Raw genomic sequence first — 26,911 nt, 5'->3', positions numbered from 1 at the left:
TTTTATGACGTCACTAGAGGGGAACTGCTTAGATATTAACAGTAGCTTCCCTCTAGTGACGTCATAAAACACGTTAGTTTTAGTGGAATTTCTTACTAAGTGTTTGATGACGTCGCTAATCGCGAAGCATATTTCTTCATCCACCACTTAGTTTTAGTGGAATTGCAGGAACTACAGACGTCTCATTGAAAATTGGAATTGTGCAAATTGATTTTATCAGTGTCTCTGATACACATAAAAAATGTAGAAAATCTCTTTACAATCCCTTTAAGTTTGGAATTCATGTTGAAATTTTATATTTTATATACACTGTTAAAACTTTTGTTTTGTTAAAACATGTTTAATTTGAAGATTGTATGATATTTGTTAAAATCTGATATTTGTATAAATTGTTCACCTGTTATGTCTCTTTCTTTGTTATTTTTTGCGGTATGTGACATCTTAGTTTGAATGGAATTGCAGGAACCACAGATTGGAATGGTGCAAACTGATGTGTCCTCCATACACAATTTAGAAAACCTCTTTACAATCACTTCAAAAATATATAGAGACACAGATAGCATTTTTAATATCAATCCTTTAAAGAAATATCAACTTCAAGTTTCTTGAACTTCCTTGTAAATTTCTAAAAAGGGTAAAGAATAGGCTAATGCGGACTTTTAGCCTAGTTCGAAATCAAATACATTAGCCTACAACAGGAATGAATTGGTGCTGGGGCTCAGATTTTGAACTCCTTCGTTTAAAGAACTCATTTCTGACCATTTTGAGATGCTAAAAACGTATCAAAACCTATATCTTTTTGATTTTGTATTAAGACACTGTAAATGAATCAATCTCTGCCGAACTGAAGAAGGTTTTGCAGGGCTGGCTTATTGAAAACATTTGGACATGTTAGAGTTTATAACTTGCAGTTTTCTGCCTCCTCAAAGACCAAATTATTTTGAAGTCGTTCTAAATGAAGTAAAATGTAAGTTTTGATAGAGGCCTACACTATCTGAAGTGGGCGTGTCCATTTACTGTCAATCAAAGTCATGTGTCAGATGTGAAACCGAAAGTACAAGTAGAGATGTCATTTTCGGGGAAAGGAACGGAACTTATACCCTTCTTGTTCTTTTTACAATAAAGTATTGGCATTAATTTCGATTATCCATATGCATGGGATGAACTGTTGGCCAATGCCTTTTTTTACGGGAAAAACCGATTATAAATCAACCTCAACTCCAGGAAGTGGTAGTTCGAAGTCGAGGTATTCGGCCGTGGAAAATGGAATGTCTAGAGATGACCACCATTATGATCATAGTGATGTGGATGAAAGTGGTGAACCTAAAACTTCATCATCTAATTATGCCTACGAAAATATAGACAGACTGAGTATAGAATTATCTTTGGTATGATATTTTGAAATATTTTCTAAAATTTTAAGGAAAAACGTCAAAAGAGACCTTGGCTTGACCTAGGCCCGACCCTGCTGCATTTGTTAAAAGATTCAAGTTGTTCTTAACTCTGTTGGTACTGTTTTTTTTAATGAAATTGAATTGATTTGAAGTTTTTGATACCTGATGAAAACTTTGGTTATGGATGGCAAGGGGATGTGCTAGGGGCACCAATATATTATAGAAAACAGGTAGGTCTCTACAAAGAGATGAAAATGAAATGATTTTGCCTTTGTCCATCCACTCACATTTCTGGCAGGCTGGCAAAGGTTACGCTACAGTCTTTATTTGATCTTGATAAAACTTGGTGTAGGTACATGTGTATTTATTTTTGTGATCTCAGTCAAGTTTGAATGTGGCAATAATTGGATATCTTGTACAAGTTTTTTGAGTTATTGCCCTTGACTAAGTCAAAAACATCAAATCAAGCTTTTGAATAAAAACACATTTCTAAGAACTGCCAGTTGGCTTATGTCACCTTGCCTTGCAAGTTATCTTTTATTTTTATTTTATATTTTAGCTTAGGTCACCAACATCAGTAATGAAAGAACTTGAGAAAAGATTAGAAATTCAACATATACTAATAGGTAAACTACAAGAAGAACGAAAACAATCCAGACGTTATAAATTTATGCACATGGCCTCCACCCAGACTGATGGTCTTAACAATAAAGAATCTTTTAGTCAAGAAACACAAACTGATGAAGAAGAAAAGAGTTTTGTTACTTTCAGTTCGTTGGAAATGGAAAATTTGAAACTACACGAAGAAAATTTCCGTTTGTCAGATGAGGTTCAAGAATTAAAACGGCAGTTAGCAGCTTTACAAATTCCTTCACAGCATAGCTTGACTATTGTAAGAAAAACAGGTGAGTAGGCCAATGGCGAAGGGCTTTGATGTACATTGTTTTCCTCTACGCACTCACATCAATTGCTCACCCAGAAAAGAAAAACAGTTTTGGACCTACACTTCATTTCTAAGGAATTTCAGATGTCATTTTATACATTTTTGCTGCAAAATATATGTCAATGCACTAAATCAATTCCATTTTTCATCATTTAACCTTGACACTCTTTAGTTGAAAATAAGGAATCAAAAGAATGTGCATTTTTCTGGGATATGACTAATGACTCTGCACTCTAATTCAAACTTGATTTTCGTTTAAGAATAAAAGAACACGTAATAACAAAAGTAATAAAATTTGTTATTCTAGAGTGTCTACGAGGAATTGTGTGTCAATGTTAATCTTAATTTTGTCTTGAAGAGATAAGTGCGCCATATTTTGACCAATCATACCTTAGCCTCAAAAACGGAAATATTTTAGCTAAGCTAATCAGAAATAGTGTTCATAGCTCACCATAGAAATTTGAGCCTTCAAATCTATGTTTGTCCAGAATTATCCCCGTTTGAAAGTTTAAAAGACGAGTTGTCTTTTCTTGAGACACTGTCACATATAGAAAAGGCATATACAGAAAAAGAAATTCGAATATTCAATTTTTGAACATTTCTAGTACTTCTGAAGACTATTAAAATATATATTCAACACTCATATCAATTCCCCAAAATTGCGCATCTGTCCCTTTAATGTTTTGAAATATTATTTTTTTTAAACTTTGGTTTTGCAGTTTGTGTTGATCTATATAGCCCAGGAGGATCAAGTATTATTGAAAGTATTGAAGATAGTTTTAAAAAAGAGTTGCAGACCAAATTACACAGAAAACGCATTGACTTGACCTATAACTTAATACATGCCCATGAACAGAACCAGTTGAGAGAACCATCTATTGTTTTATGTCCTTCCTTCTCCAGACTAGGAACTGATGTTAGATCAGTCTTTTCTGCTATACAGGGTAGGTGTGGATTCACTTTTGGTCTTAAGGTGTGGGCAAACGAGTGGTCTTAGTCAGAGATTTTTGTCTCCAACTCGAATCTTGAGTAAAATCTTGTGTGTGCCCGTGCTTCCACGACAAGATTATGGAGTCACAGACAGGATTTATAATGATACTTGTCTCCGATAGTTTTATCTTCTGCAAGACAGACGGTCATCATCCAATCAGATTCCTTTTTCCTTTCAATTGTAATTATCAACAAGGTCGGAACCGTCTGACTGGAGATTTTTGTCTCCTCGTTTGCTGCCCGTGTTAGTTATTCAAACTCAAGACAAGACTCTAACCTAGACCACTCATGAGCCAGTACCTTTAGAGATAATATAGTTTTGCACTGATATCCTGAAGGTCATGTTTGCAGCTTGACTTTAGTTTGTCAGTCAGACGTGATTGGCAAATAATGAAAACAACTGTTGGGACTGAGGTGGAAAAAGTGTTTATTGTCGCAAAGACATTATAAGATGAACAGTACTATTTTGAGGCTGCTATTCCAATTCTCATTATAATAATTGACAAAATTCAAAAAACCTTTTACATTGCTCAGACAATAAAAGCTTGGATGGGACGAAACAAACAATTTGCTATAGGCAAATGATTTGAAACAAAATAAAAGTAGGCTCTTGATGCCATTTTGGCAAAATCTTCCTCATTGCACACTGCATATAGCAGTTTCACTTCATTGAGATACTATGATAACTTCGATTTCATTTCAATTGCCGAAGGCAGTGCCAAAATAATTCAATTTGCCAAATATGAAATGAGGTGTTGAAAAGTATGCAAGCCTCCATTTTATGTCGTGTCTAATTAGGCATATTTTTCCCAACCTGTTCCTTAGATGTGACACACAGATGGTATGTGGGCACGATAATCACGTCCAATGATCAGATTTGCCTTGCTAGTGCCTCATGAGATGCAAAATTCCATTTCATTTGATTACAGATTGTGGAAGAGGTACAGTATTGGTTGTAATACATTATAAAGATGAACATAGTTTAAACAAAGTTAAAAGTGAACAGATGCTATCTTCAGAATACAGCCATCTATCAGCTATATTAGATATGGCATATTTCAGTAAAAAAGGTTTTTATGACTGTCAATTTAACCGAAACACTTTTGAAGAACTGTCTGCTTTCCTTATCAATTTTGCTGCATAAATTCTCTTTCAAAGTCAAGGTCGTAGCCTTTGATATGCAGAGAAGTCTGAACAAGGTTCTAACATAAGCTAAGGACAGACTGAGTGAATTTCTTAGCTGGTACTTCAGCCTAACTATTTGACGTTGAATTCAATAACTCCCTGAAAATTAAATTACTCCCATGCAAGACACTTAGTCACATGATAAAAATATGGTCCAGAAAAAAGCGAAAAGTGCAGTTGCACTAGGATATCTTTTGGTTTTATGGTGAATGGTTTTCAAGACTCTCATAACATAATTAATTCCTCTTCCTTTTTCTGCACTCCACATTACATCACTGGAGGTCACCATTTAATTTGTCATGTGACGCATAAAAAGTAATATTATATTTACACACAGATATTAATGCATGATTTGCAAATCATGACATTATGATACAAGGCCTATGATATCAGTTTACTGCCTAATTTCCTCTTAATGTTTTGATGAATTTTTCTAATATTTGTAGATAAGAAAATATTATTACTTGCATTTTATTGTAGTTAGACTTATTTATGTCCATGATTATGTGCACGCTTTTCAATTTATTCTGCATTGCAAAATTCGGATAATGTCTGGTATATGTCTGATATATTGTAATGTATTATGATGTATCGAGTCATCTATGTGTGTATGAATATGTATTTTTTTAGATTTAACATGTACACTTGTAAGTTGTTGTACGGTACACTATAAAGTGGTGTTATACAAATTGAAAGTAAACACTTGTAAGTGATGTTATACAACTTAGCAGTGTACGCTTTTAAGCGCTGTGATATACAAATTCAAAGTGAACACTGTAGGTGGTGTTACACAAATTTTAAGTGTACACTTGTAAGTGGTGTTATACAACTAAGCAGTTTAGCTTTTAAGCTGTGTTATACAAATTTAAAGTGTTCTCTTGTAAGTGGTGTTATACAAATTTTAAGTGTACACTTTTAAGTGGTGTTATACAAATTTAACGTGTACATTTATAAGTGGTGTTATACAAATTTTAAGTGCACACTTGTAAGTGGTGTTATACAAATTTAAAGTGTACACTTGTCAGTGGTGTTTTACAAAAGCAGTGTACGCTTATAAGTGGTGTTATACAAATTTATACTGCACACTTATAAAGCGTAACGCAGTCGAGGAACATTTCTATCGACGAACAAGAACATCGAACAAATATATTTGTTTTCCGTTATCCGCAGACGACAAACATAATTCCGCAGACGACGAATATTTAGCTCGAACAATACGCCAGTGTCACGGAAAATCACATGACCTCAAAATGGCGACGTCCAGAAGGTTATGTAAAATTGCTTTAGCTATTTTATTAATTTAAAAAAAGACACCAACGTAGACGGCGAAATAGGAGCATTTAGGTCCGTACCTGGATTCAACGTCGTAAAGAGCAGGGTGTGTTCGACAACCTTGTAAATTTACCGGTTGTTTCCAGGGCTTGTGCTATTTCTTGCATCACAGCGTACTTCTTGTTACTATCTGAATAGTCGGCGAAGAAATCATACACAAACAGGCAGATTGCGACCACATATCTACTAGAATCTGCTCCTTCTCCAGAGCCCAAAGTTTTGTGTTGGTGGATTCACTGGATGTCGCCATTTTGAGTGTCATGTGGTCTGACTTCGATCGCTGATTGGTCTTTCGTCGATAAATGTAATCCGCAGACGGTGAAAAAAATGATCGAAACAAAATTTTTACGATTGTTCGCTTAAAATGTTCCTCGTCTGCGTTGGGCTTAAGCGGTGTTATACAACTTAGCAGTGTACGCTTTTAAACTGTTAACTAGTGTGTTATTTGGTAGCTAAAGTGTGTCTACTGAATGGAATCTTTAGATCTTGGAGTGAAGTAACACACAGAAAATAAATGAAACAAAATAGCTATAGTAATAGAGATATCAAAGATGGTTAATAAATTTATTCCAGTCATTAATACATTATGGTTATACCAAAAAAAAAAAACAAATAAAACATTAATAACAATCCTAGCTTTCAAATATATATATTGTCAAGATGTAACATATACTATGAATGCTGTAAGAGCAATGGCTTTCATTGTCTGTAAGTTTGTAAAGCTTTCGTTAATAAAGTATATATCTTAACCTAGTTTATCCAAAAGATTTCAAATAAATATCTTGTACAATGGGAAAATTTCGTATGTTTTGAATGTAAAAGGACATTGATATTTTAAAACCATTTACTGGTTTTTGAGACAAAATAATACTATCATTAAAGTGATTCCATACATTCCAGAATTGCCAGGAAACTGATAATCGGTCTGGCATTGTCGTTTTAATATAAGAAAACACTAGCAAGGAATTTATTTTTGTAATCTAATATCTAACAAACAATATCACAATATATAACAAGTTATTCTTCTGGTGTTTGAGCAAATTTGAGTTCAGCGTTCCACAGATCTAGCGAGGACTAAGTGCTAACATTCAGACAGAATTAAAATATCCAAAGAGGAAAAAGTTATTTATCATTGCATTAAATAAGCAAGCATCAACTCTTTTACAAAACAATTCTACTACTAACACTCTAAACTTGAACTTCCTTACTTCAGTGATCTAATTAAGCAACCTGATTGGTTAAGTTAGTGACAACAAAGAAAATTGACCAATCAAATACAATGATCTTAAATCTAAAAGCTATGTTTCTGATAACAGTTTCAAAGTATTATTTGCACTTTCTAACTAGCTCTTCTTACATGAAAACCATAATTCTACTGGATTTCTGAACAAATTCAAAACACAATAACAATACTGGCAGTACCCTGTTCAATTTCTTATAGAACTCTTTGGCTAGAAGTAACAAATGATAGAAAAGAAAAACAAAATCACGAAAAAAAAATTGCTACAGATGTATGCAACAAAAAAAGTCAAACCAAAATACAGCAAAATCTTCATTGGTTACAAACAATGAACCACTATCAAATTTGTAGGTATTTTCAAAATGTCAAACTCAAAAACTCGCTCCTTTTATTCTTGGCATTCAGATTTCAAATTGTGTTGCAGAATTTTACTTTATTTTGGTATCATGTACAATGCAGAAAGGGAGTAATAGTAGTTAACAAAGTAAAAAGATGGTTTAAAGCATAACTATGGATTTCAAAACAAATACACAAGTGAAAAAAACGATAAGTCTTGACACAAAAAAAAAAATTTGTTCACTAAATAACTTTACCTGTATTTACCTATGCTGGTACTAAAATATGTAAAGTAAAGGTCAATTTAGATTTACTTCGCTTACTGATAAATTTATCCAGATTTCTGAATTTGTAGGTAGCATACAATTTTTGATTGACAAGAATTCCCATTGCCCTTTCAAAGGTACTTTTTGTTATATTTTAATCATTCTTTTTATGGTACAGCCCAAATAATGGTAAACTGGATCACTATTGTGTTCGCTTATCAAAGGGTATGGCCTAAACTGTCAAAATATTGATTTTGGGTTTTGGAGTCTGAATCTATTTAGCATTGACAACTAAGAACCTCATTGATGTATGATGTGAATTTCTTCCAATCAATGCCAAGATGACTATAGCTTCAGATGACAATAGCTCCAGATGACAATAGCTCCAGACGACAATAGCTCCAGATGACTATAGCTCCAGATGACAATATTCAAGATGACAATAGCTCCAGATGACTATAGCTCCAGACGACTATAGCTCCAGACGACTATAGCTCCAGACGACAATAGCTCCAGATGACTAGAGCTCCAGACGACAATAGCTCCAGACGACTATAGCTCCAGATGACTATAGCTCCAGACGCCAATAGCTCCAGACGCCAATAGCTCCAGATGACTTTAGCTCCAGACGACTATAGCTCCAGATGACTATAGCTCCAGAGGACAATAGCTCCAGAAGACAATAGCACAAGAGTACTACAGCTCCAGATGACTATAGCTCCAGATGACTATAGCTCCAGACGACTAAAGCTCCAGACGACAATAGCTCCAGACGACAATAGCTCCAGACGACTATAGCTCCAGACGACTATAGCTCCAGACGACTATAGCTCCAGAGGACAATAGCGCAAGATGACTATAGCTCCAGATGACAATAGCTCCAGATGACAATAGCTCCAGATGACAATAGCTCCAGATGACTATAACTCCAGGTGACAACAGCTCCAGATGACTATAGCTCCAGATGACAATAGCTCCAGGTGACTATAGCTCCAGATGACAATAGCCCAAGATGACAATAGCCCCAGACGACTATAGCTCCAGTTTCAACCCGTTCTTCAGTGTGAAGCTATAGATGGAATGGCAGACATGTTTAAAATAAAGGCAAACTTGTCATGATAAATTTCGATGTCATTAATCAATGGTAAATATTTCATCAAAAAAAAAACCTGACGATAAAGCATTTAGTCATAATTATCACATAATAGAAAACAGTTCTACTTAAAAGTCAATTTTCACAGTTAGAAGTTTTTGGTTAATGGCTTTGTCCCAATAACCTTTGTCAATAAATTAAATAACAACCCCGTTACATGTAATACCATAACATAAAAGACTAGGAAATTAAATAATGGGGCACGAAATTTGATCACATTACAAAAAACTTTGTTACAAAACCTAGACAAGCATACATTTAAGGTATTAAAGAGACCCTACTATATTTGTACCATAATTCAGATATAAGTATGTTGGCTTAAATGGAGAAATAATATTAAAGCATATTTACAATATCTTACAAAGGATTTTGCAATACATGTGGTTACAATTAAGAAATATTTTGACTTCGGCGAAAATCAAGACATTTCAAAATTCAGCCAATATTGAAGAGTGTATATTTTCATAAATTCAAAAATCAGTATTTAATATTTTATTTTTTTTCACATGATTTTAAAAAATGCATGAAATTCTGTGATAATCTTTCTACAGATCCTGTCTACTAGCTGGTCTTTAGTCAAAGAGTTATTTCCAGGAATAATCAAAGAATTTCATTAACAAGCTATTGTCATAAAAAAAATCAATAATAAGTTCTATAACTTTCCTCTATAAAATGTGAAAAATTTGTAAGTTTTACTAAGAAAAATTAGTCTAATTTCACTACGCGTTTATTAATCATCACAAAATGTAAGAAAAGAGTCCCAACTAATGCATATACCGATCACAATAAGCAGTAAATAAAAACCTGTTTTAAGAGTAGAAAAACTTAATATCACAATGAGGATTATTAAACTATTTAAGGGTTAGGTACAGAGTTGCTATTGTCGGCATGCTCATGGGGTGCTGGTAGTTTAACAGTGGTTGGTTCCACTCCCCATATATCTCTGGCATACTCTCCGATAGTTCTGTCACTAGAAAATTTACCTGAGGCGGCAATATTATACAGACATTTCTTAGCCCATGCCAGTTGATCCTGAAAATGGAATCAAAGTGTTGACATTTAGAAAATTGTTCCATAGTTTCCGTAAAGTCAAAGCCCTGTATTCTCGAAACAATCTTATTACTAGGGTGTTCTCAAGTTCTTTACCTGTAACACCCTTTTATGATATCTTGTGCTCAGATCGTTTCAGAAATATGTGCCTAGTGTCTGAGAAATTTGAGCATAACTTGTGTAGCAAGCAATTTTACAATTCTTATGATAGTGAAGGTCAAATTTTCAACATAGCCACACCCCTTACATTATTGAAATAACAAACAATACTCTTTTACTAGAGATTAAGCCTGCATGCCTGTGCCTGTGCTTTCGTAACATTACTTAACCCCAATGTTACAACCTAAAATTCCTAACTTACCTTAAAGAGATCACTGACTTTATCTTGACATTCAATATAAGCTTCATAATCAGCTAGTAATCTGAATCTATAATGATATAATGATATAATGATAGAATATTACTGAAGTAGGCTGTGAAGGGTAACAAATCATAAGATGAATTTACTATTCTCTGTGTGTACAACATTCTGATAGCTTGATGGTTTCTGGGGTATGGTAAATCTTTTTTTGATTTTTGGATATATGTCAACTATTAAAAGGGACATGTGTGCCATTCTGTTTGATCAATCATACTTTTGGTCTCAGAAACAAAATTTGTGTTAGCTAAGCCAATCAGTAATAGTGTTTACAGCTCATCGTCGCAATTTGAGCCTTCAAATCCATGTGTCTAGGATTATCCGCAATTTAATGTTAAAACGACAACTGGTCAATTAAAGATACTCTGTGATAGATAGATAAGAGATAAGATATATAGTGAGTAATTTTCCTAGTTTGAAATATTTTTGACTATTTATATATAAGCTTATATTATAGACTCAAATCAACCCTCCAAAAATGGCGCAACTGTCCCTTTAAAACTACTTAATGACTAAAACTTGACCTTAACAGAAGCCATAATTCAGCAATTCTCAGCATCTTTGTTAAAGCTTATTCTGTGGAAGAATGGAAGACTTGGTTGTGTATTCGAGGCAAACCTCTTTTGTTCCATCCTTTAACTATAAATTGTCGATTGACAATTGAAACAAATTGAAGACAATACCTACCTATCTGTATGAATGAGATTATTAAAGATATCTTTAAAGAGATCAGGGTTTTCAGGAGAGAAATATCCAGTATTAACTTGATCCATAACTTGTCTTAAATCAGCATTCTTTTCATAGTATGATCGTGGATTATAACTGAAAAATCAATGGTCAAAATTGTTCAAGTTCAGCTAGCCTTTGTCATAGGCAGGGTCGGATCGTCCAAATATTTTATAATATAAGACAAGGAACTTGTTTCAGGAAAACTTAAAGTTACAATCCAAATTTTAGACAAATACAGACAGTAATCTGATTGGTTTATAAAACTGAATTTAAAGTTAATATTCCTTTTAGATCAACATATTTAATTTAACAATGAAAATTTATCTTGATTGAGATAATTTGACACTTGTATCGTGATACACATTGAATCTTGACACTTGTATCGTGATAACATCACATCTTGACACTTGAATCATGATAGGTATTGTAACTTGACACTTGTATGGCGATACACATAGTAACTTGACACTTGTATTGCAATACACATCGTATTTTGACACTTGTATTGCGATACACATTGTATCTTGACTCTTGTATTGCTATACACATCATATCTTAACACTTGTATTTCTATATACATCGTATCTTGACACTTTAATCGTGATACACAATGTATCGACATTATCCAGCACTAATACTGACCCTCGTTTGTTCAGTTCCTCTACTCCTTCTACAGTCATACCAAATATAAATATATTGTCATCACCCATTTCTTCTTTCATTTCAACATTAGCACCATCTAATGTACCAATAGTTAATGCTCCATTTAACTGAAATACCACACCAATGGTTATAAAATGAAAATTAAATGGAGGTTGAAGTCCTAATATTTTTGGACCTTATTGGCTAACAAAGACAGACAGTTTTATGCACTGTGCAATGAGGGAAATTTTGCCAGGACAGCAGCATTAGCCTTCTCATATTTAATTCCAAATGTCGAGCGATCTTTAAAGGCAGTCTGTAGCACACAGAGCCTTCACAATGTCAGCGATTCCAAACTGCATCACTGAAACAGGGAAACCAGGTTGAAAAATCCAAATGCACTATCTTCACCTATGAATGGATTAAATACTGGATCTTCAGGTTAGCGTGCAAGCCTCTAACTCACTGAGTCACCGGAGCTCCCCCTCCATCGTGTAGAAGCAGTTACAATATCATTAGTTAAACACATAGACATTTATGTCCAGCAGTCAGACAAGGCTGGATAATCACTATCCCTGTTCAACTCACCATAAATTTCATGTTACCAGTACCAGAAGCTTCAGTACCAGCCATTGAAATTTGTTCACTCAAGTCAGCTGCTGGGATGATCTTTTCAGCTAGTGACACTCTATAGTTCTCAAGATACACCACTTTCAGTCTGTCCCCCACAATAGGATCATTATTTACCACTCTAGCTACATTATTAATCAACTTAATGATCAATTTAGCCATATGGTATCCTGGGGCAGCCTGAAAATAGTTCACACATAAATTACATTGGTTACCAGTTCCCGTTCATTTCTTACACAGCACGTGTGGCCTTAGTTTATAATCCCATCTGAATGACTAGACCTATTTTCTATGTCAGCCATCCGACCTTTATCACTGACAGGGGGAGACACTCTGATTAACCATTCTTTTGAAGGTCAACTCTACGTCAAATTCCTTGATCGATGATGTAAAAAAAGAAACAAACCTTTCCACCAATCATAACAGTTCTTGGTACGACTTTGGCAGACGGATCTTTCTTGATACGATTATACAAGTGAATGATGTGGAAACAATTCAACAGTTGACGTTTGTATTCATGAATTCTTTTAACTTGCATATCAAACATGGAAGCTGGGTTGACTGTAACATTGTACTTCTGTTGAATATGGGCAGCTAGTTTCATTTTATTTTCCTACAAAACAAAAATTGTCGTTGAAATCAACTGAATCAGAATCTATTCATTAGGCTGATCTGTAAATGAATGGGAGTTAACCTCCTAATTGGCCGATGAAGACTTGCAAAGATATGCAGTCTACAATGAGGGAAGGTTTTTTCAAGGTTTCAACTATTATAGAATGGTTGATATGAACAGTCTGTAGCATAATGCTTTGGTTAATAGCTCCATCTCAACAATATGACATTTTTTCACATGAAATATAAATATCTTACCTGTTTAACTTTCATGATCTGTCGAAGAAGATTTTCCTCATCAGCAAATGGTTCTAACTGTCTCAATTCAGATAGGTTGGTTACCCAGGTTTCTCCAATTTTCTGAAAAATATAACAACAATTTATTACATACACAATAAATCAGGATGAAATTAAACTGCAGCAACTTCTGCTTATGATACAAATTTTGGTTTTATAAATTGTAAACAAACTCAAAGCCATACAGTTAGTTTTCTAAAACATGAGAGGCTTCTACCATTTTAAAATAGAATGAAGTGAAACAAGCATTCTACTTTTCTGAACCTCATTACATCAAAGATGATCAACACATCTGATTGTGAAATAGGGGAATTTTTGCTAAGACAGTGTACCCAAGAGTGTCCATGTGTCTAGGGATCCTTAATGCGCACAACTTTAAGCTTTGATTTATTGTCAAAATCTTAAAGGAATACTAGGTCTTAGAATGAACATAAAATTTAAAAATTTTAAAACTTGGCCATTGTGCATAAGCTTATATATTTATCAGTAGATAATAAATAACATAACAGGATCCTTATATAATCCAATAAATCCAAAAAACTTAAGTAATTATCCATAAAAATGTAATAAACTATTGAAAAATACGTAATATTAAGATTAAGCGTTTTTCAATAATTACTTAGTTTTATCAATTTTCCAGATTTTACAGGGAATCTGTTGTAACTTTATGACACCAGGTAAGTTCACTGATGAATATATACTCATATTGACCACTCTTGAGACATAGTATCACTTTAAAGACTTGGCCCTTATAATTTAGCTGGCTTAACCAACACGGCTTCAATACATTGAACATACCTCAGCAATAACATCAGATAAACCAGGATTACATAATAACAACCATCTTCTAGGTGTTATACCATTGGTTTTATTCTGGAAGCGTTCAGGAAATACATCGTAGAAATCCTTAAATCTGAAACACATCAATTACGTTATTAACAGGAGATGACTAAGGGAGCTGGACTAGCAGACACTGAGACAAGAGTAAATCTCAATTTCCTTTATCAATATTTATTACCAGTACTTTTCAATATTTTTTGCAATTCAAGAAATTAATAATGCACAAATTTAAATTGTCATTTATTCTGTAATGGTATTGATTCAGTTCATTTTTGTTGAATTGTTGGAGAACAATACATCAGATTGTTATATTGAAAAGAGTTACGGATAGCTCAAATTGAGCTCTATCAACTGGTGGAGCAAATATTCATAGTATTTCTATATATACAATGATTTCAGACATATTAATGAAAAAAACAGTACATAAAACTCCATTTTATTTTATTTCAAATAAGGTAACAACAGACTTACGTGTCAGCCTTGATGATTTCTGAATGAATGGCAGCTACTCCATTGATAGCATGTGCTCCAATAATAGAAAGATAAGCCATGTTAATCCTCTTCTCTCCACCTTCCTCTACTACTGACATTCTTCTTAATCTATCATTATCACCTGGGTACTTCTCTCGGATTAACTATACAATTACAAAATAATGACAGATTAGTTCTCTAGGGTTGTATTCGCATAGCTACATTCTTGATAACATAAGAACAGTCTTCTTAAAGTGATTGTAAAGAAGTTTTCTAAATTTTTTATGTGTATCGGGGACACTGATAGCATCAATTTGAACTATTCCTATTTTTAATCAGATGCATGTTCTTCTTGCGTTCCCAATAAAGCTACATGTTTGATGACGTCATTAATTGAAAAGGTCGTATGTGATAAAGCAAATTTCTCCATTAGTGACGTCATCAAACACTTAAATTTTGTGGAATTGCAGGAACCACAGACATCTGACTGCAGAATCTGACTGAAAATTGGAATGGTGCAAATTGATGCTATCAGTGTCCTCTATACACATACAAAATTTAGAAAACCTCTTTACAATCCCTTTAAGGGTTGGGTTAAAAACTCTCAAGAACATTCAAGAACAAATAAAAAATGGCAATATTATCAGCAGAGTTACAGATAGCTGAAGTTGACCTGTCTACTGATGATGTTGAAAGGGTTAACTATGTACATTTAATCAAATAAACTTACATTCATAAAGCGCTGATTAATTTCATAAATAATTTGAAGATGACGTGGCAGGACACGTTCTAATAATGAACATGGCCATCTCTCTAAAGCTTCTGGTAATACTGTATGGTTGGTGTAAGCACAGGTTGCTATGGTTACTTCCCAGGCCTGTCAAATTAAAAACAAATGTCATGTCTTGGAAAACATATTGACACTCTGCAATGGGTTTGTCATCAAAACCTTCCATCAAGAAAGTACCCTACACATAGATTATGCTACTTTATGAAAATTTCTTAAGGTGTTGGCACATGAGTTGTCTTGGTCGAAGATTTTTGTCGCCGATTAGAGTCTTGAGTAAAATCTTGCGTGTGCCCATGCTTCCACAACAAGATTATAGCATCCCTGCCAGGATTATAATATCAAACCAGTTTGATAATCACCTCGGATAGTTTTATCTTCTGCTTGATAGAACATCATCATCCAATAAGATTTATTTTCCTTTCAATTGCATACGATTTTCTTCACTTAAAGTGCAAGTAGTTGTACAAATATTTGAGAAACAAGGACCAGGTTACTCTTCGCCATTTGTTTAGAACATAATGCATGTACATGACTACAAATGCAAATGTTTTGACAAATCTTTATCATGAACAAATCTTCACTAGTCAAAGTAACAAAAATAATTACCTTATCCCAAGACATATTCTCAATATCAACAAATATTCTCATCAACTCTGGTATAGCTAACGATGGATGAGTATCATTTAATTGTATAGCCACCTAGTACAAAAACACAAACATTATTAAATGATGTTATAAATATTTCCAATTATTTTTATCAAAAGTTCTATAGTTGATAAACTAGTCTAATATAAACTCCCAGCATTGGAGAGGGAAGAAATTTGATTGGCTGGCAGTTTCATCAAACAAATGAATATTCACAAGGTCTGTCATTAAGACCCTAACTGAAGTGGCAATATTACAAAATATAGAAAAACGGAATGAAGGTTTGATTTTAATACAACTGGAGGCAGTGACAGGAGTAGAATGTGGAGGTATGAAGACAGATTAAACCAACCTTCTCATGGAAGGTATCAAAAGATGTTCTGACAGATTCACGAGAACCAAACTTAGAAGATTTAAATCTTCGGATGATATCTTGTAGAGTTGCTGCTACCAGGAAATATTCTTGTTTCAATCTTAATTCCTTTCCTTCAAATACCTGAAATTCAAAAATAACTTACTGATTAATGCTGGCACTATTTATCAGGGAATCGATGTATCGCGATACGACAAGCCACCAAACATGTATCGTGTCTTGTATCGATACTTGACGATACCTCTCATTGCTTAAAAAAGTGAGGATTTTTATAAGTTAGCGAATGAAATCACAATTTGTTTTTCACTGACTTGATTGAAATTGTTGGAAACTATTTATAAGACAGTGGACGTTAACCACTCCTATCAACTATATTACCAAACATCACAGTTATAAAGTTATGAATTAATATATATAGAAACTATTTATAAGACAGTGGACAATAACCACTTCTATCAACTACATTACAAAAAATCATAGAACTTTACAAAATTATAAATCAATATATATTGAAACTTTGAAGATAAAATGTTAATTTTTTCCAATTACTTCATATCAAGAAACGTGTCGTATCTTGGCCTTTGTATCGTGATACCTATCGTAGCAGGGTATTATTGGCGATACTCAACACTAATAATGATACCACTTTTATAATGAAATACTTCCTCACTTATGGTTAATATAATTCCACATATGTTCATTAACTGCTTCCAATATATTGCAAAATGGTCATTTTGGATTTCATTTTTCAGTTCAGATAATTAGTAATACTAACTTAGTATATTCAACACATGCTATGCACAGAGTATCATTTTTTAAACTGTTGTCCCTTTAAGATAGGAAAGTTAAAAATGACCAGTCAACAATAATCAATGATAAATTATCAGATAAACTACTGAGTCATAACCTTAGATAAATAATCTAGATATCAATATATACTTACATTATCATTGGGATACAGCACTCTTGATATATTCTCAGCTAAATTACGATCACATACAGCCTGAATATATTCTCCATTGTTAACTGAAATGAAATGAAATGAGTTTTACATCCTACTGTCCCTGATTGGGCTTATGAAGACAGACATTGTCAATGTAGAGTAAGTTGAAGGAAGTTTTGCCAGGAGAGCTAACTCTTTCTTAATTTCTGACTGTTGAAGGATATTTAACATACATGTACAGTATACAGCCTAATGAACATGAGGCCTCAGTCCTGTCTGATCGACTTTTCTTCTCAGCCTCTCCAACCTGCAAGTCTGGCACAGGGAAAAAGGGTTGAAAATTTTGAATGTATAATCTTGACATATGCAAGGACCCTGAACCCTGGACCTTCAGTTCAGCAAGCAACTGCTTACCATAATGATTTTTAGTTTGACATCTGTGGTTCCACAAATTCCAGATTTGTGTATTAATAATGACAATATCATGAACAAATCTGAAGACAAAATTTAAGCTCTACTTTGACATTGCTACGAACACTGAGAGATCAAAAGTGAGGTTTCAAGTATACCCTGTCTGGCTTGTCGTATGGGAAGTATATTAAAGATACTTACAGAATCGAAGATCAAAGTTATTAGGTGCCTTAGCAGACCACAAACGTAGAGTATTTACGGTGTTATTACCATAACCTGGTACAGGACTATCAAAGGGCATAGCATACACAATCTACAAAATAACATAGAAATTATTACTAGAGATGTAGGCTGAATTATATGTATATAGATCAGTTGTCTGAAGTTCGCTTAGCCTGAAACTCTGAGTAACAACATTTTTTTTAGGGTTCTGTTTTTCCATTTCTAATATTTCTAGAAATTGTTACTAAATACATTTAATTCAATTTAAACATTACTTATCAAAATATTCAGCAAAAAACTGAGACGCAAATGCTTTTGCTCAAATAGTAGAAATCCAGACAGGAGCGAAGGATATATAACAGTATATCAGCACTACCTACCTGTGTGTCCACCCATTTCATTCCACTATCAGTTTGTTCAACCCGACCGAAGAAGTTAATGGGCAACATATATTCTGGTCTAGCTTTCTCCCAGGGATTACCATAACGTAACCAATCATCAGGCTCTTCCAACTATAATAATACATTCAAATAATAAGTATCTGGTATATTCAATACACATCCAACTGCAAATGATTCTTTCTAATGAACAATGTTGTTCCGAAGGTCTTTCTTAGATATATATAAGGTTATTAGCTTTGGGTTTGAGTCCATGTCCAAAGAATTATAGGTAGAGCATGCTAAACCTCTAAATCAACCAATGCCACTGTACTACTGGGTATGTCAACCAGGCATTCAGAGAGTCTACATAGCTAATATCATTTTTATTTAATTCCTACTGTCTTGACAAAAGAGTTCTTGAGAGTCAAACAATATAATTATAAATATTTGTAAATCATTTGACAAATTTGAGATTTCCAAAATGGACATGAGTGACTAAGAAAATGGGCTGACCTGCCATCCATTGTCGAGTTTTTGAGAGAAGATACCATAGTCATAACGTATACCATAACCATAGGCAGCTAGACCTAGTGTAGCCATAGAGTCTAGAAAACAAGCAGCTAAACGACCTAAACCACCATTACCTAATCCAGCATCTAATTCAATTTCTTCTAACTCTTCAATATCTAAACCCAACTAGAAAAATACAAACAAATTTAGGTTAGGTTAATTGCATAATAATTTTTTGTACTTTACGGTAATTCAAAATTGAAAAATTATCAATATGTATGTAGTCCATTGTATCTCGAATACTTACTTTGACATGTTCTTTTTAACCCGTATTAAACTAAGCCCACTACACTTAGGTTTGTGGGCATGGAAATGAGATTGGTGCTATTTGAATCTGACCAATCAGATCTGTAGAGTGGAAATGAGGTCAGGTATCAAAATACATCGCTTTGCCGCCATCCAAATATTTAATGACATGCTGCTTTCGTTTTGTTTGCATACGCAATATAGAGCACGGGTCATTTTGATTGGACAGTATTGATCTATGAATACGTAATTTTGTATCACCACTGTCTGGTGGAAATGTGACAAATGGGGGCGTAGTTTGGACACGATGTATGTAGTCATGAATATAACATATTGTGTAATTATTTTTCATGGCCAGAATTTTTTCATTTGGAATACATGTCTATTCTGTTTCAAGAATGACCAAGTAAGAAATCCATTCTAAAGGTAAATGGGGGGAGGTCAATTTCTGGCTTGTTAATATAAACCGATACATGTGTTTAGGCTATTATCAAATGTGCAGTGTTGGGCTAGTTAGTGATATATATATATAGATCTAATTACCTGATACATAGCCTCATCACAGGCGCTCTGCATACCAAGATTCACCATTGTATTAGATAATGTTCTTCCCATATAGAACTCCAATGATAGGTAATACACTCTCTGCAAATGAATGAAAGAATAAATTAGAATATGAATGAATAAAATTATATATTATATATAAATGAATAAATTAATGAATAAAATTAATAGGAATATAAATATATTAATAGAATAAGATTAAATGAATAGAATAAAGGCATTTTACACAGTTAGTATTTTAGTTGACAATAAATATACCCAGGGTTCAATTTTAGAGGTATGCATCATATTTTTGGTAATCATTTTGATTTATAGCAAAAATTAAAATTTATCAAAACAATCTACGTATCAAATAAAATTTAGATATTTTTCAAGAATTTTCTGCCCAATCTAGAAATAAAGGTCAACTCTCCGCAGTCTCTATAACCTTAAGGCAGGCCTGCGCGACCTTTCCGCAACGGTGGGCCATATTTGAGGGATGTGAGTAGGCCGTGGGCCACGCAACTAACTATCAATGAATCATTGCTCGTGGGCTACATTTCCCTCAAATTTTACATGACGCCGTGGCCCGCACGAAATCATCTTGTGGGCCGTAGGTTGCACAGGCCTGCCTTAAGGAACTAACATCATTGGCAAGATAGATCAAGTTTACAACCGGAGCATTTCAAATTGCTATAAAATTTTTATGAATTGTAAATCAAAATTAATCTTGATAAACCAAAACTCTAAATTAGGTGAAATAAATTTCAAATACAATTTTTCAATCTAAATTGAACCCTGAATATAATATATACATATAGAAACATAATGTATTCATAACCACCATACTGAACTGTATAAACATGTCACTACTGCAAAAGCTGTTAATAATATCTATGGGCCTTTGTTAGAGCTACATCATAATAAGCTTACTATTAATTTTAGTGGAAGTCTAAGACCCACAGAGGTCCTCAGTGTCATCAAAACAAAGAAAAAATGTTCAAAAAACCTCTTTATAATTCCCTAAAATTAAATGGCTAATCTTGTTACCGTAATGTTTTAAATGAACCCCAGATGTGCAATTACATAAAGAATGGACTTGACATTTTTTCATTGTTTTACTTCTAAATAAGTGTCAGTAAGTTCATGTGTCTTTTTTGCCTATAGATTCTTGACATAAGTTTTCAATTCTGGAAGGGTTAAGGCTTAAAGGGGCAGATGCCCCATTTTGAGGGATTGATTTGAGTCTTGAATATCTGTAAATATAGTCTTCAGAAGTACTGGTACTAGAAATGTAGGAAAATCAAATAATTCCTTCAAAAAAAATCTTAAACTAGGAATTTCTTTGCTATTTCTATTATGTCTTTTCTATATATCACAGAGTATCTTAAATTAATGAGTGTTCATTTTAACATTTAAACACAGATAATTCTGGACACATATGGATTTGAAGGCTCAAATTTTGATGGTGAGCTGTGAACACTGTTACTGATTAGCTTGGTTAAAAAATTCACATTTCGGAGACTAAAGTATAATTGGTAAAAAAAAATGGTGCATCTGTCCCTTTAACATAGAAGTATTTTAGTCAAATGAAATAAAGGTTTCAATTCTACTTTTGTGCTCCTGTTTTGGCTACTGGTAATGAATATAGACATCTTTGTTGAGTGTACAATAAGGGAAATTTTGCCAGCATGCCAGTAAATCATTAACTGTCGAGAGATGTATAATGTCATTTAAGAGACTAGACATTTCTTCATGTCGGCAGCACAAACTTGCATGACACTGACAGGGAGAAAATAAATTGAAAATTCGGACCATATCAAACCACTAGATCAAACCATCTAAGACCTCTTGGTCTAGGTTAGCAAGCATTTGGGTCTAACAAGCTGAAGTTAATAATAATTTTCTGAAGGTCAGTGAAGGACACGATCATGCATAGACTTTAATAATATCATAGCTTTCATGTGGTCTTCTCGTGTTTTAAAAGCCAAGCTGCAGCGTAATTTAAACCATCAAGCTAATATGTGCATATACAAATTACAGAATATTTTTTTTTTAGAAATATAAGTATTCTGAAGGTCATGGCCTTTATTCATATCGAAACTTTCAATTGATCTTCACATGTTTTAAAAGCTTAAAGGGATTGTACAGAAGTTTACTAGATTTGTTATGTGTATTGGGAACACTGATAGCATCAATTTGCAACATTCCAATTTTCAATCAGACATTTGTGATTCCTGCAATTCCACTATAAGCTAAGCGTTTGAAGACGTCACTAATTGAAAGGGACTTATGTGATAAAGCATATTTGGCGATTAGTGACATTTGATATAAAATGGGAATGGTGCAATTTGATGATTCAGTGTGCATGATACACATAAAAATATTAGAAAACCTCTTTACAATCCCTTTAAGTGTGCATGTATAAAAATTACAGGTTATTTTGTATTTGAATAAAGGCTTATCAAAAATGGAACGTGCATCAAATGTGATCAATTCATGGCCAAAAGATTCAAACACCGACAATAAGATTAGGTAAGAGGATTCTCGAAGGCCATGTGAACCTTGAGTAATAAGCTTACTAAACAGGATCCTTGAAGGCCTACTGAACTTTGAGTAATACAATATCAAAATAGTTTAACAGGATTTCCTTCTTAAAGTAAATATTAAATTTATCTATCAGTTATTGTTTAGATAGGTACGCGACAAATGGCCCAAATAAAAAGGGGGTCAACAAATTTTGAAAATGAAATTCTTAAATCCTACATTTTAATATATCATCAATTTTTAAGTAATAGTTTTCTTTATCTTTATCAATATGACATATTAATATGGTATTAGTCAACACCAAATCCCTTAATCATCAGGACCTCACTTAATGCATAAGCTTATATCATAAATTTTGATGACAAAGCACTTTAACTAAGTACTACAAGTACAGTTCTAATAGATCTAGACCTACACATATTGTTAGTCAATCGCATGTTTCTAATTATAACCCACAAGACCTGTTACATAACTCAAGTTGCTTTGAAATATTGTTAAACTGCCAAAACATTACAATTAACATCATTGTGTAGAGTCTACTGTACAGTGAACTTTAATTATACTATAATAATTCAATTAGTTCACTGTTTGAATCAAGACAAGTTTAAGATTTATTTCATTTGTAAAATCTTTGAAAAAAAGTAAAATAAAGAAACCTATTTCAAAATTGTTCTGTTTCCCCTACAGGTATTGAAATTTCTGATCCCATGAAACATTACAATTTATTCCAAGTAGCATGACAGTCTTGGACATAATAATGACACTCTAGCAAGGAGTCTAGACCAGGCCAGAGTTGCATAGTCAGCCTAGTTAGTACCTGTACTAGTGTTGCCACCAAGTCACTATTCAAGGCAAGCTTCACTCCAATATCTCTTGTATCTAACTGCAATAAACAAGCTAGGTGATTTTGCAAGTCATTTGTCATTCCAAATTAGGAATGGTGAATGACTTGCAAAATTGCATTTGTTGGGATGATCTTCATATGGATTGTCATTGTGAAACTCAAACAAATTCACAAAGCAAGGAAAAGTGCCTTTTTAACACGAATATAAAAAGATGTCATTACCTTAGGATCTATTTCATAATAATATTGTTGTGTTCTGATCCATCTTCCAACCAAATGATCTCTGACAGTGTGTGCCAAAGCAAAATAATAATCTCTCGGAGTGGAGACATTTCTATCCTTCACCAAAGTGTAATGAAGATGGCGATTGAAACTTGTTTTCACATTTCCCACATTTTCTACCGGTGCAATTCCTCTAATACTAATTTGCTTTCGTTTATCATGATCGGATTTAGGTTTAGAAGCCATTTAGACAGGCGCAATACTTGTGTACCTGATAAAATTAACAAAATTATTGATGCACAGGTTCCCGGTTGCGTCTGCTAGAGGTAAAGTCGCCCTACTTCTCAAGGACGAAGCCTCACTGTCATTGACATTGGTTCAACGGTGACCTCCCTTGATACAGTCAAACTTCTCCCAAGGCCAATATTATGCTGCATTCGAATCTGAAATAGTTGTGTTCACAATGAAACTGTAATTAGCTTGTCTATTTTGTAACCATTTTCGTTTTAACTTCATTTTATTCATTTACTGAAAAGTTCGGACAGTTTCGTATATCATCGTCGTCTGGATATGGGTCTTCCTTTGGCTCCGTAAATACGACCCTTTTATCACTATAGGCAAATACGAATGAAGATGCTATTCGAATGAAGCAAATCATTAACCTGACCATTCCGGTCATATTTTGTGCGGGACTATCGACTGTATCTCACTTCCGCCGTTCTTTGACTTTCAAGTTCATAACTCTCTTCACAACCAAACCAATTCTGAAAATGTCAGGAGCATTAATTCGAAGTTTGCGGCTATCGCCAATTTTAAGAACATGTACACAGAAAGCTTCAGAATCTGGCGTGCCAAGATATCCCATAACCTACGCAGTAAGTGTCTTAAAGTGTACTTACTAGATAATTTTAGAGGTCTTTCCTTTCTTGAACACTTGAAGGAAGGAAGGAAGGAAGGAAGGAAAAAAAAGTGAATTTTTTCCGAAGTAGCAGTTGGTATAGCTGTGGCATTGTCTAGACATATTAATTAAGACCTATGGAGAATGACATCTTTCAACTTTAGCACATCTTTACATTTTGTCTTATTAGATAAATTGTAAGAATACGTAAGCTTATTATTGATAGTTCAATCGTAGCCTGGAGATGGCGATATAGTTATGAAGTTCGACAAGATTCGTGTTCTTAGTTATTCTGTTTTGACTTTTATTAGCTTCGGCAGGTCAGGTTTTCAACTTTGGCAGTTTGGCTTTCTTTTGGAAGGCCTAATGGTAGTATTGTGCTCCTCAAAGCAGGATAACTACATAAACAATAAGCTTAGACAACTTGTCTACAAATCATAAGAGAACTCTACATCTCAATAGACAACATGTCTACAAAACAAAAAGCAACTTGTCTACAAAAAAATCAAAAGACATACATGTCTACAAATCAAAAGACAAGTTGTTTACAAATCAATTACTTAATGTAATTATGGCGTTTGGTAGATGTAAGTCATTTTACAATATTTCTTCTCGTACTCAAAAAGTTGGCTGAAAATGACTCATAAGAAATTTTAATATGGTACCTTCTAAAATTGTTTCCGAAATTTGTTAACATTTGTATTGATCCGCATTTCTTTTTTTTTCAGGAGAAAATGGCGTATTTCACAGGAATAACATTCGTTATTAATATACCAGTTATTATATTGATATTGAAAATTAAAGATTGGAGAAAGAATGTAGTAACATCAGACAACAACGTCATTTAGAATAGAGACAATATTAATATTTATCAAGTATAAGACTCCATGTGAATTTTTTATTAAACTGAAGAGAATGTAAAATTATTAAAAGTTTTGGTGGATTGTCTGTCATTATTTTTGTCCAACCATAATTTAAAATTCTCTAGGAGCTCAGAGTTCAAGGGGATTCTTAGGACCCAATTTACATTCATATCATGCTCATGGGGAACAGCAGTGGCACATAAAGCAAAATTATTAGGTAAAAGGTTCAATCCCTGACTAATGAGATGATTCCCTCAGATTTTTCAACCCAATTTTTCCAGGTTGGATGGGCCAACATGGAAAAAGTGTTTTTAGGATGGGACAACAAACCTAGGTGCTATAGACAGTGCATATTAAATACTCCTCATTATTTGGAAATGGTATAGAGTAGACTTCCACTGCGGCAGAGAAGAATTCAACCGAGTCAACACAAAGCCAGTGTGTTATTGCCCCTATCACCCTTTCCCATTTTGCCTCTCTGCTTAATGGTATTACAGGCTGGGTTTCCCTTTGTCAGTGCTATGGTCAAGGATAACACGATAAACAAAGGTCCTGTGAGCATTTCCATGCGTTATATGATCCTGAAGCAGTTTGAAATAATCCTAGGGTAAAGGTTGGGGTTAACCCTAGTTTGCTAAACCAATTAGGGTTAGTTCAGGAGAGGGTTAAAACTTGTTCCAAGATATGGTTTCCGCATATGAGATGAAAGAGCACTTTGTTGCGCATCTTCTCAACACAAAATGGTCCGAAAAAAATAATAACACAGGGCTTTAAATGGGCCCCGAAACAATTCATACCCCAGTGGCCCAAAAGGGTTAAAAGTGGACGATTTGGTTAGGCCTAGGGTTAGGCCATTCTAGGCTTCACAGGCCTCTTTTGTATACTTAAAATGATAGAGCACTTCGTTGCGCATCTTCTCAGCACAAAATGGCCCGGAAAAAATAATAACACAGGGGTTAAATGGGCCCCGGAACATTTCGTGGCCACAAAGGGGTTAAATGTGGGCGATTTGACTAGGCCTAGATTTAGGCCGTTCTAGACTTCACTAGACTTCACGGGCCTCTTTGGTATATCTATCATGATAGAACAGACGGTGTTTGACTTGGCAAAAAAAGAATTTTCAAAAAAGCTTCAACTGGGACTCGAACCCGGGTCCTCAAAGTTGCCAGGCAAGTGCGCAGACCACTGGGCCGCCGAGACTTGGGGTTAGCGAGGGTTAACCCTGGGGTTAACCCTAGTTTTGACAAACCAATTAGGGTTAGCCCAGGAAGGGCTTAAAGCTTATTCCAAGATATGGTTTCCGCATATGAAATGAAAGAGCACTTCGTTGCGCATCTTCTCAACACAACATGGTCCCGAAAAAAGAATAACACGGGGGTTTAAATGGGCCCGAAACAATTTCTACCCCACTGGCACCAAAGGGGTTAATGTGGGCGATTTGACTAGGCCTAGATTTAGGCCGTTCTAGACTTGACTAGACTCACGGGCCTCTTTGGTATATCTATCATGATAGAACAGACGGTGTTTGACTTGGCAAAAAAAAGAATTTTCAAAAAAGCTTCAACTGGGACTCGAACCCGGGTCCTCAAAGTTGCCAGGCAAGTGCGCAGACCACTGGGCCGCCGAGACTTGGGGTTAGCGAGGGTTAACCCTGGGGTTAACCCTAGTTTTGACAAACCAATTAGGGTTAGCTCAGGAAAGGCTTAAAGCTTATTCCAAGATATGGTTTCCGCATATGAAATGAAAGAGCACTTCGTTGCGCATCTTCTCAACACAACATGGTCCCGAAAAAAGAATAACACGGGGGTTTAAATGGGCCCGAAACAATTTATACCCCACTGGCACCAAAGGGGTTAATGTGGGCGATTTGACTAGGCCTAGATTAG

General features: G+C 34.3%; 2 protein-coding genes across 2 annotated transcripts; one reads left to right on the top strand and one right to left on the bottom strand.

The window, feature by feature from the left end:
- The first annotated feature begins 1,088 nt into the window (after window positions 1-1,088).
- Window positions 1,089-4,980, top strand: LOTGIDRAFT_239144 (hypothetical protein). The gene is made up of 5 exons (XM_009053065.1): window positions 1,089-1,388; window positions 1,547-1,624; window positions 1,954-2,299; window positions 3,057-3,281; window positions 4,257-4,980. The coding sequence occupies exons 1-5, from the start codon at window positions 1,152-1,154 to the stop codon at window positions 4,469-4,471; spliced, it is 1,101 nt and encodes a 366-aa protein (XP_009051313.1). The 5' UTR covers window positions 1,089-1,151; the 3' UTR covers window positions 4,472-4,980.
- Window positions 4,981-5,310: 330 nt separating this feature from the next.
- LOTGIDRAFT_201834 (hypothetical protein) lies at window positions 5,311-23,590 on the bottom strand. The gene is made up of 18 exons (XM_009053064.1): window positions 23,265-23,590; window positions 19,652-19,753; window positions 18,806-18,988; window positions 18,293-18,424; window positions 17,892-18,003; window positions 17,280-17,362; window positions 16,316-16,459; window positions 15,925-16,017; window positions 15,259-15,405; window positions 14,529-14,692; window positions 14,016-14,130; window positions 13,179-13,280; window positions 12,715-12,921; window positions 12,267-12,488; window positions 11,679-11,806; window positions 10,995-11,129; window positions 10,251-10,317; window positions 5,311-9,871 (listed from the first exon to the last, which is right to left on the bottom strand). Exons 1-18 carry the CDS (start codon window positions 23,508-23,510, stop codon window positions 9,695-9,697), a joined length of 2,559 nt encoding a protein of 852 aa, XP_009051312.1. The 5' UTR covers window positions 23,511-23,590; the 3' UTR covers window positions 5,311-9,694.
- Window positions 23,591-26,911: the final 3,321 nt, after the last annotated feature.

This window comes from Lottia gigantea (assembly GCF_000327385.1).
Source record: "Lottia gigantea unplaced genomic scaffold LOTGIsca_199, whole genome shotgun sequence".
Taxonomy (NCBI): domain Eukaryota; kingdom Metazoa; phylum Mollusca; class Gastropoda; family Lottiidae; genus Lottia; species Lottia gigantea.
This window is presented reverse-complemented; position numbering and strand designations above follow the sequence as displayed.

Bases quoted from the DNA above. Each gene is read 5' to 3' on its own strand.
- LOTGIDRAFT_201834 (XM_009053064.1), bottom strand. From the start codon at position 23,510: ATGGCTTCTAAACCTAAATCCGATCATGATAAACGAAAGCAAATTAGT. The intron at 18,425-18,805 runs GTCAGCCCATTT...GTATTATTATAG, and splicing joins AACTCGACAATGGATGGCAG to TTGGAAGAGCCTGATGATTG. The intron at 14,693-15,258 runs GTAAGTTTATTT...GTAATTGTATAG, and splicing joins TTAATCAGCGCTTTATGAAT to TTAATCCGAGAGAAGTACCC.
- LOTGIDRAFT_239144 (XM_009053065.1), top strand. From the start codon at position 1,152: ATGCATGGGATGAACTGTTGGCCAATGCCTTTTTTTACGGGAAAAACC. The intron at 1,389-1,546 runs GTATGATATTTT...ATTGATTTGAAG, and splicing joins TGAGTATAGAATTATCTTTG to TTTTTGATACCTGATGAAAA. The intron at 3,282-4,256 runs GTAGGTGTGGAT...ATTTGATTACAG, and splicing joins AGTCTTTTCTGCTATACAGG to ATTGTGGAAGAGGTACAGTA.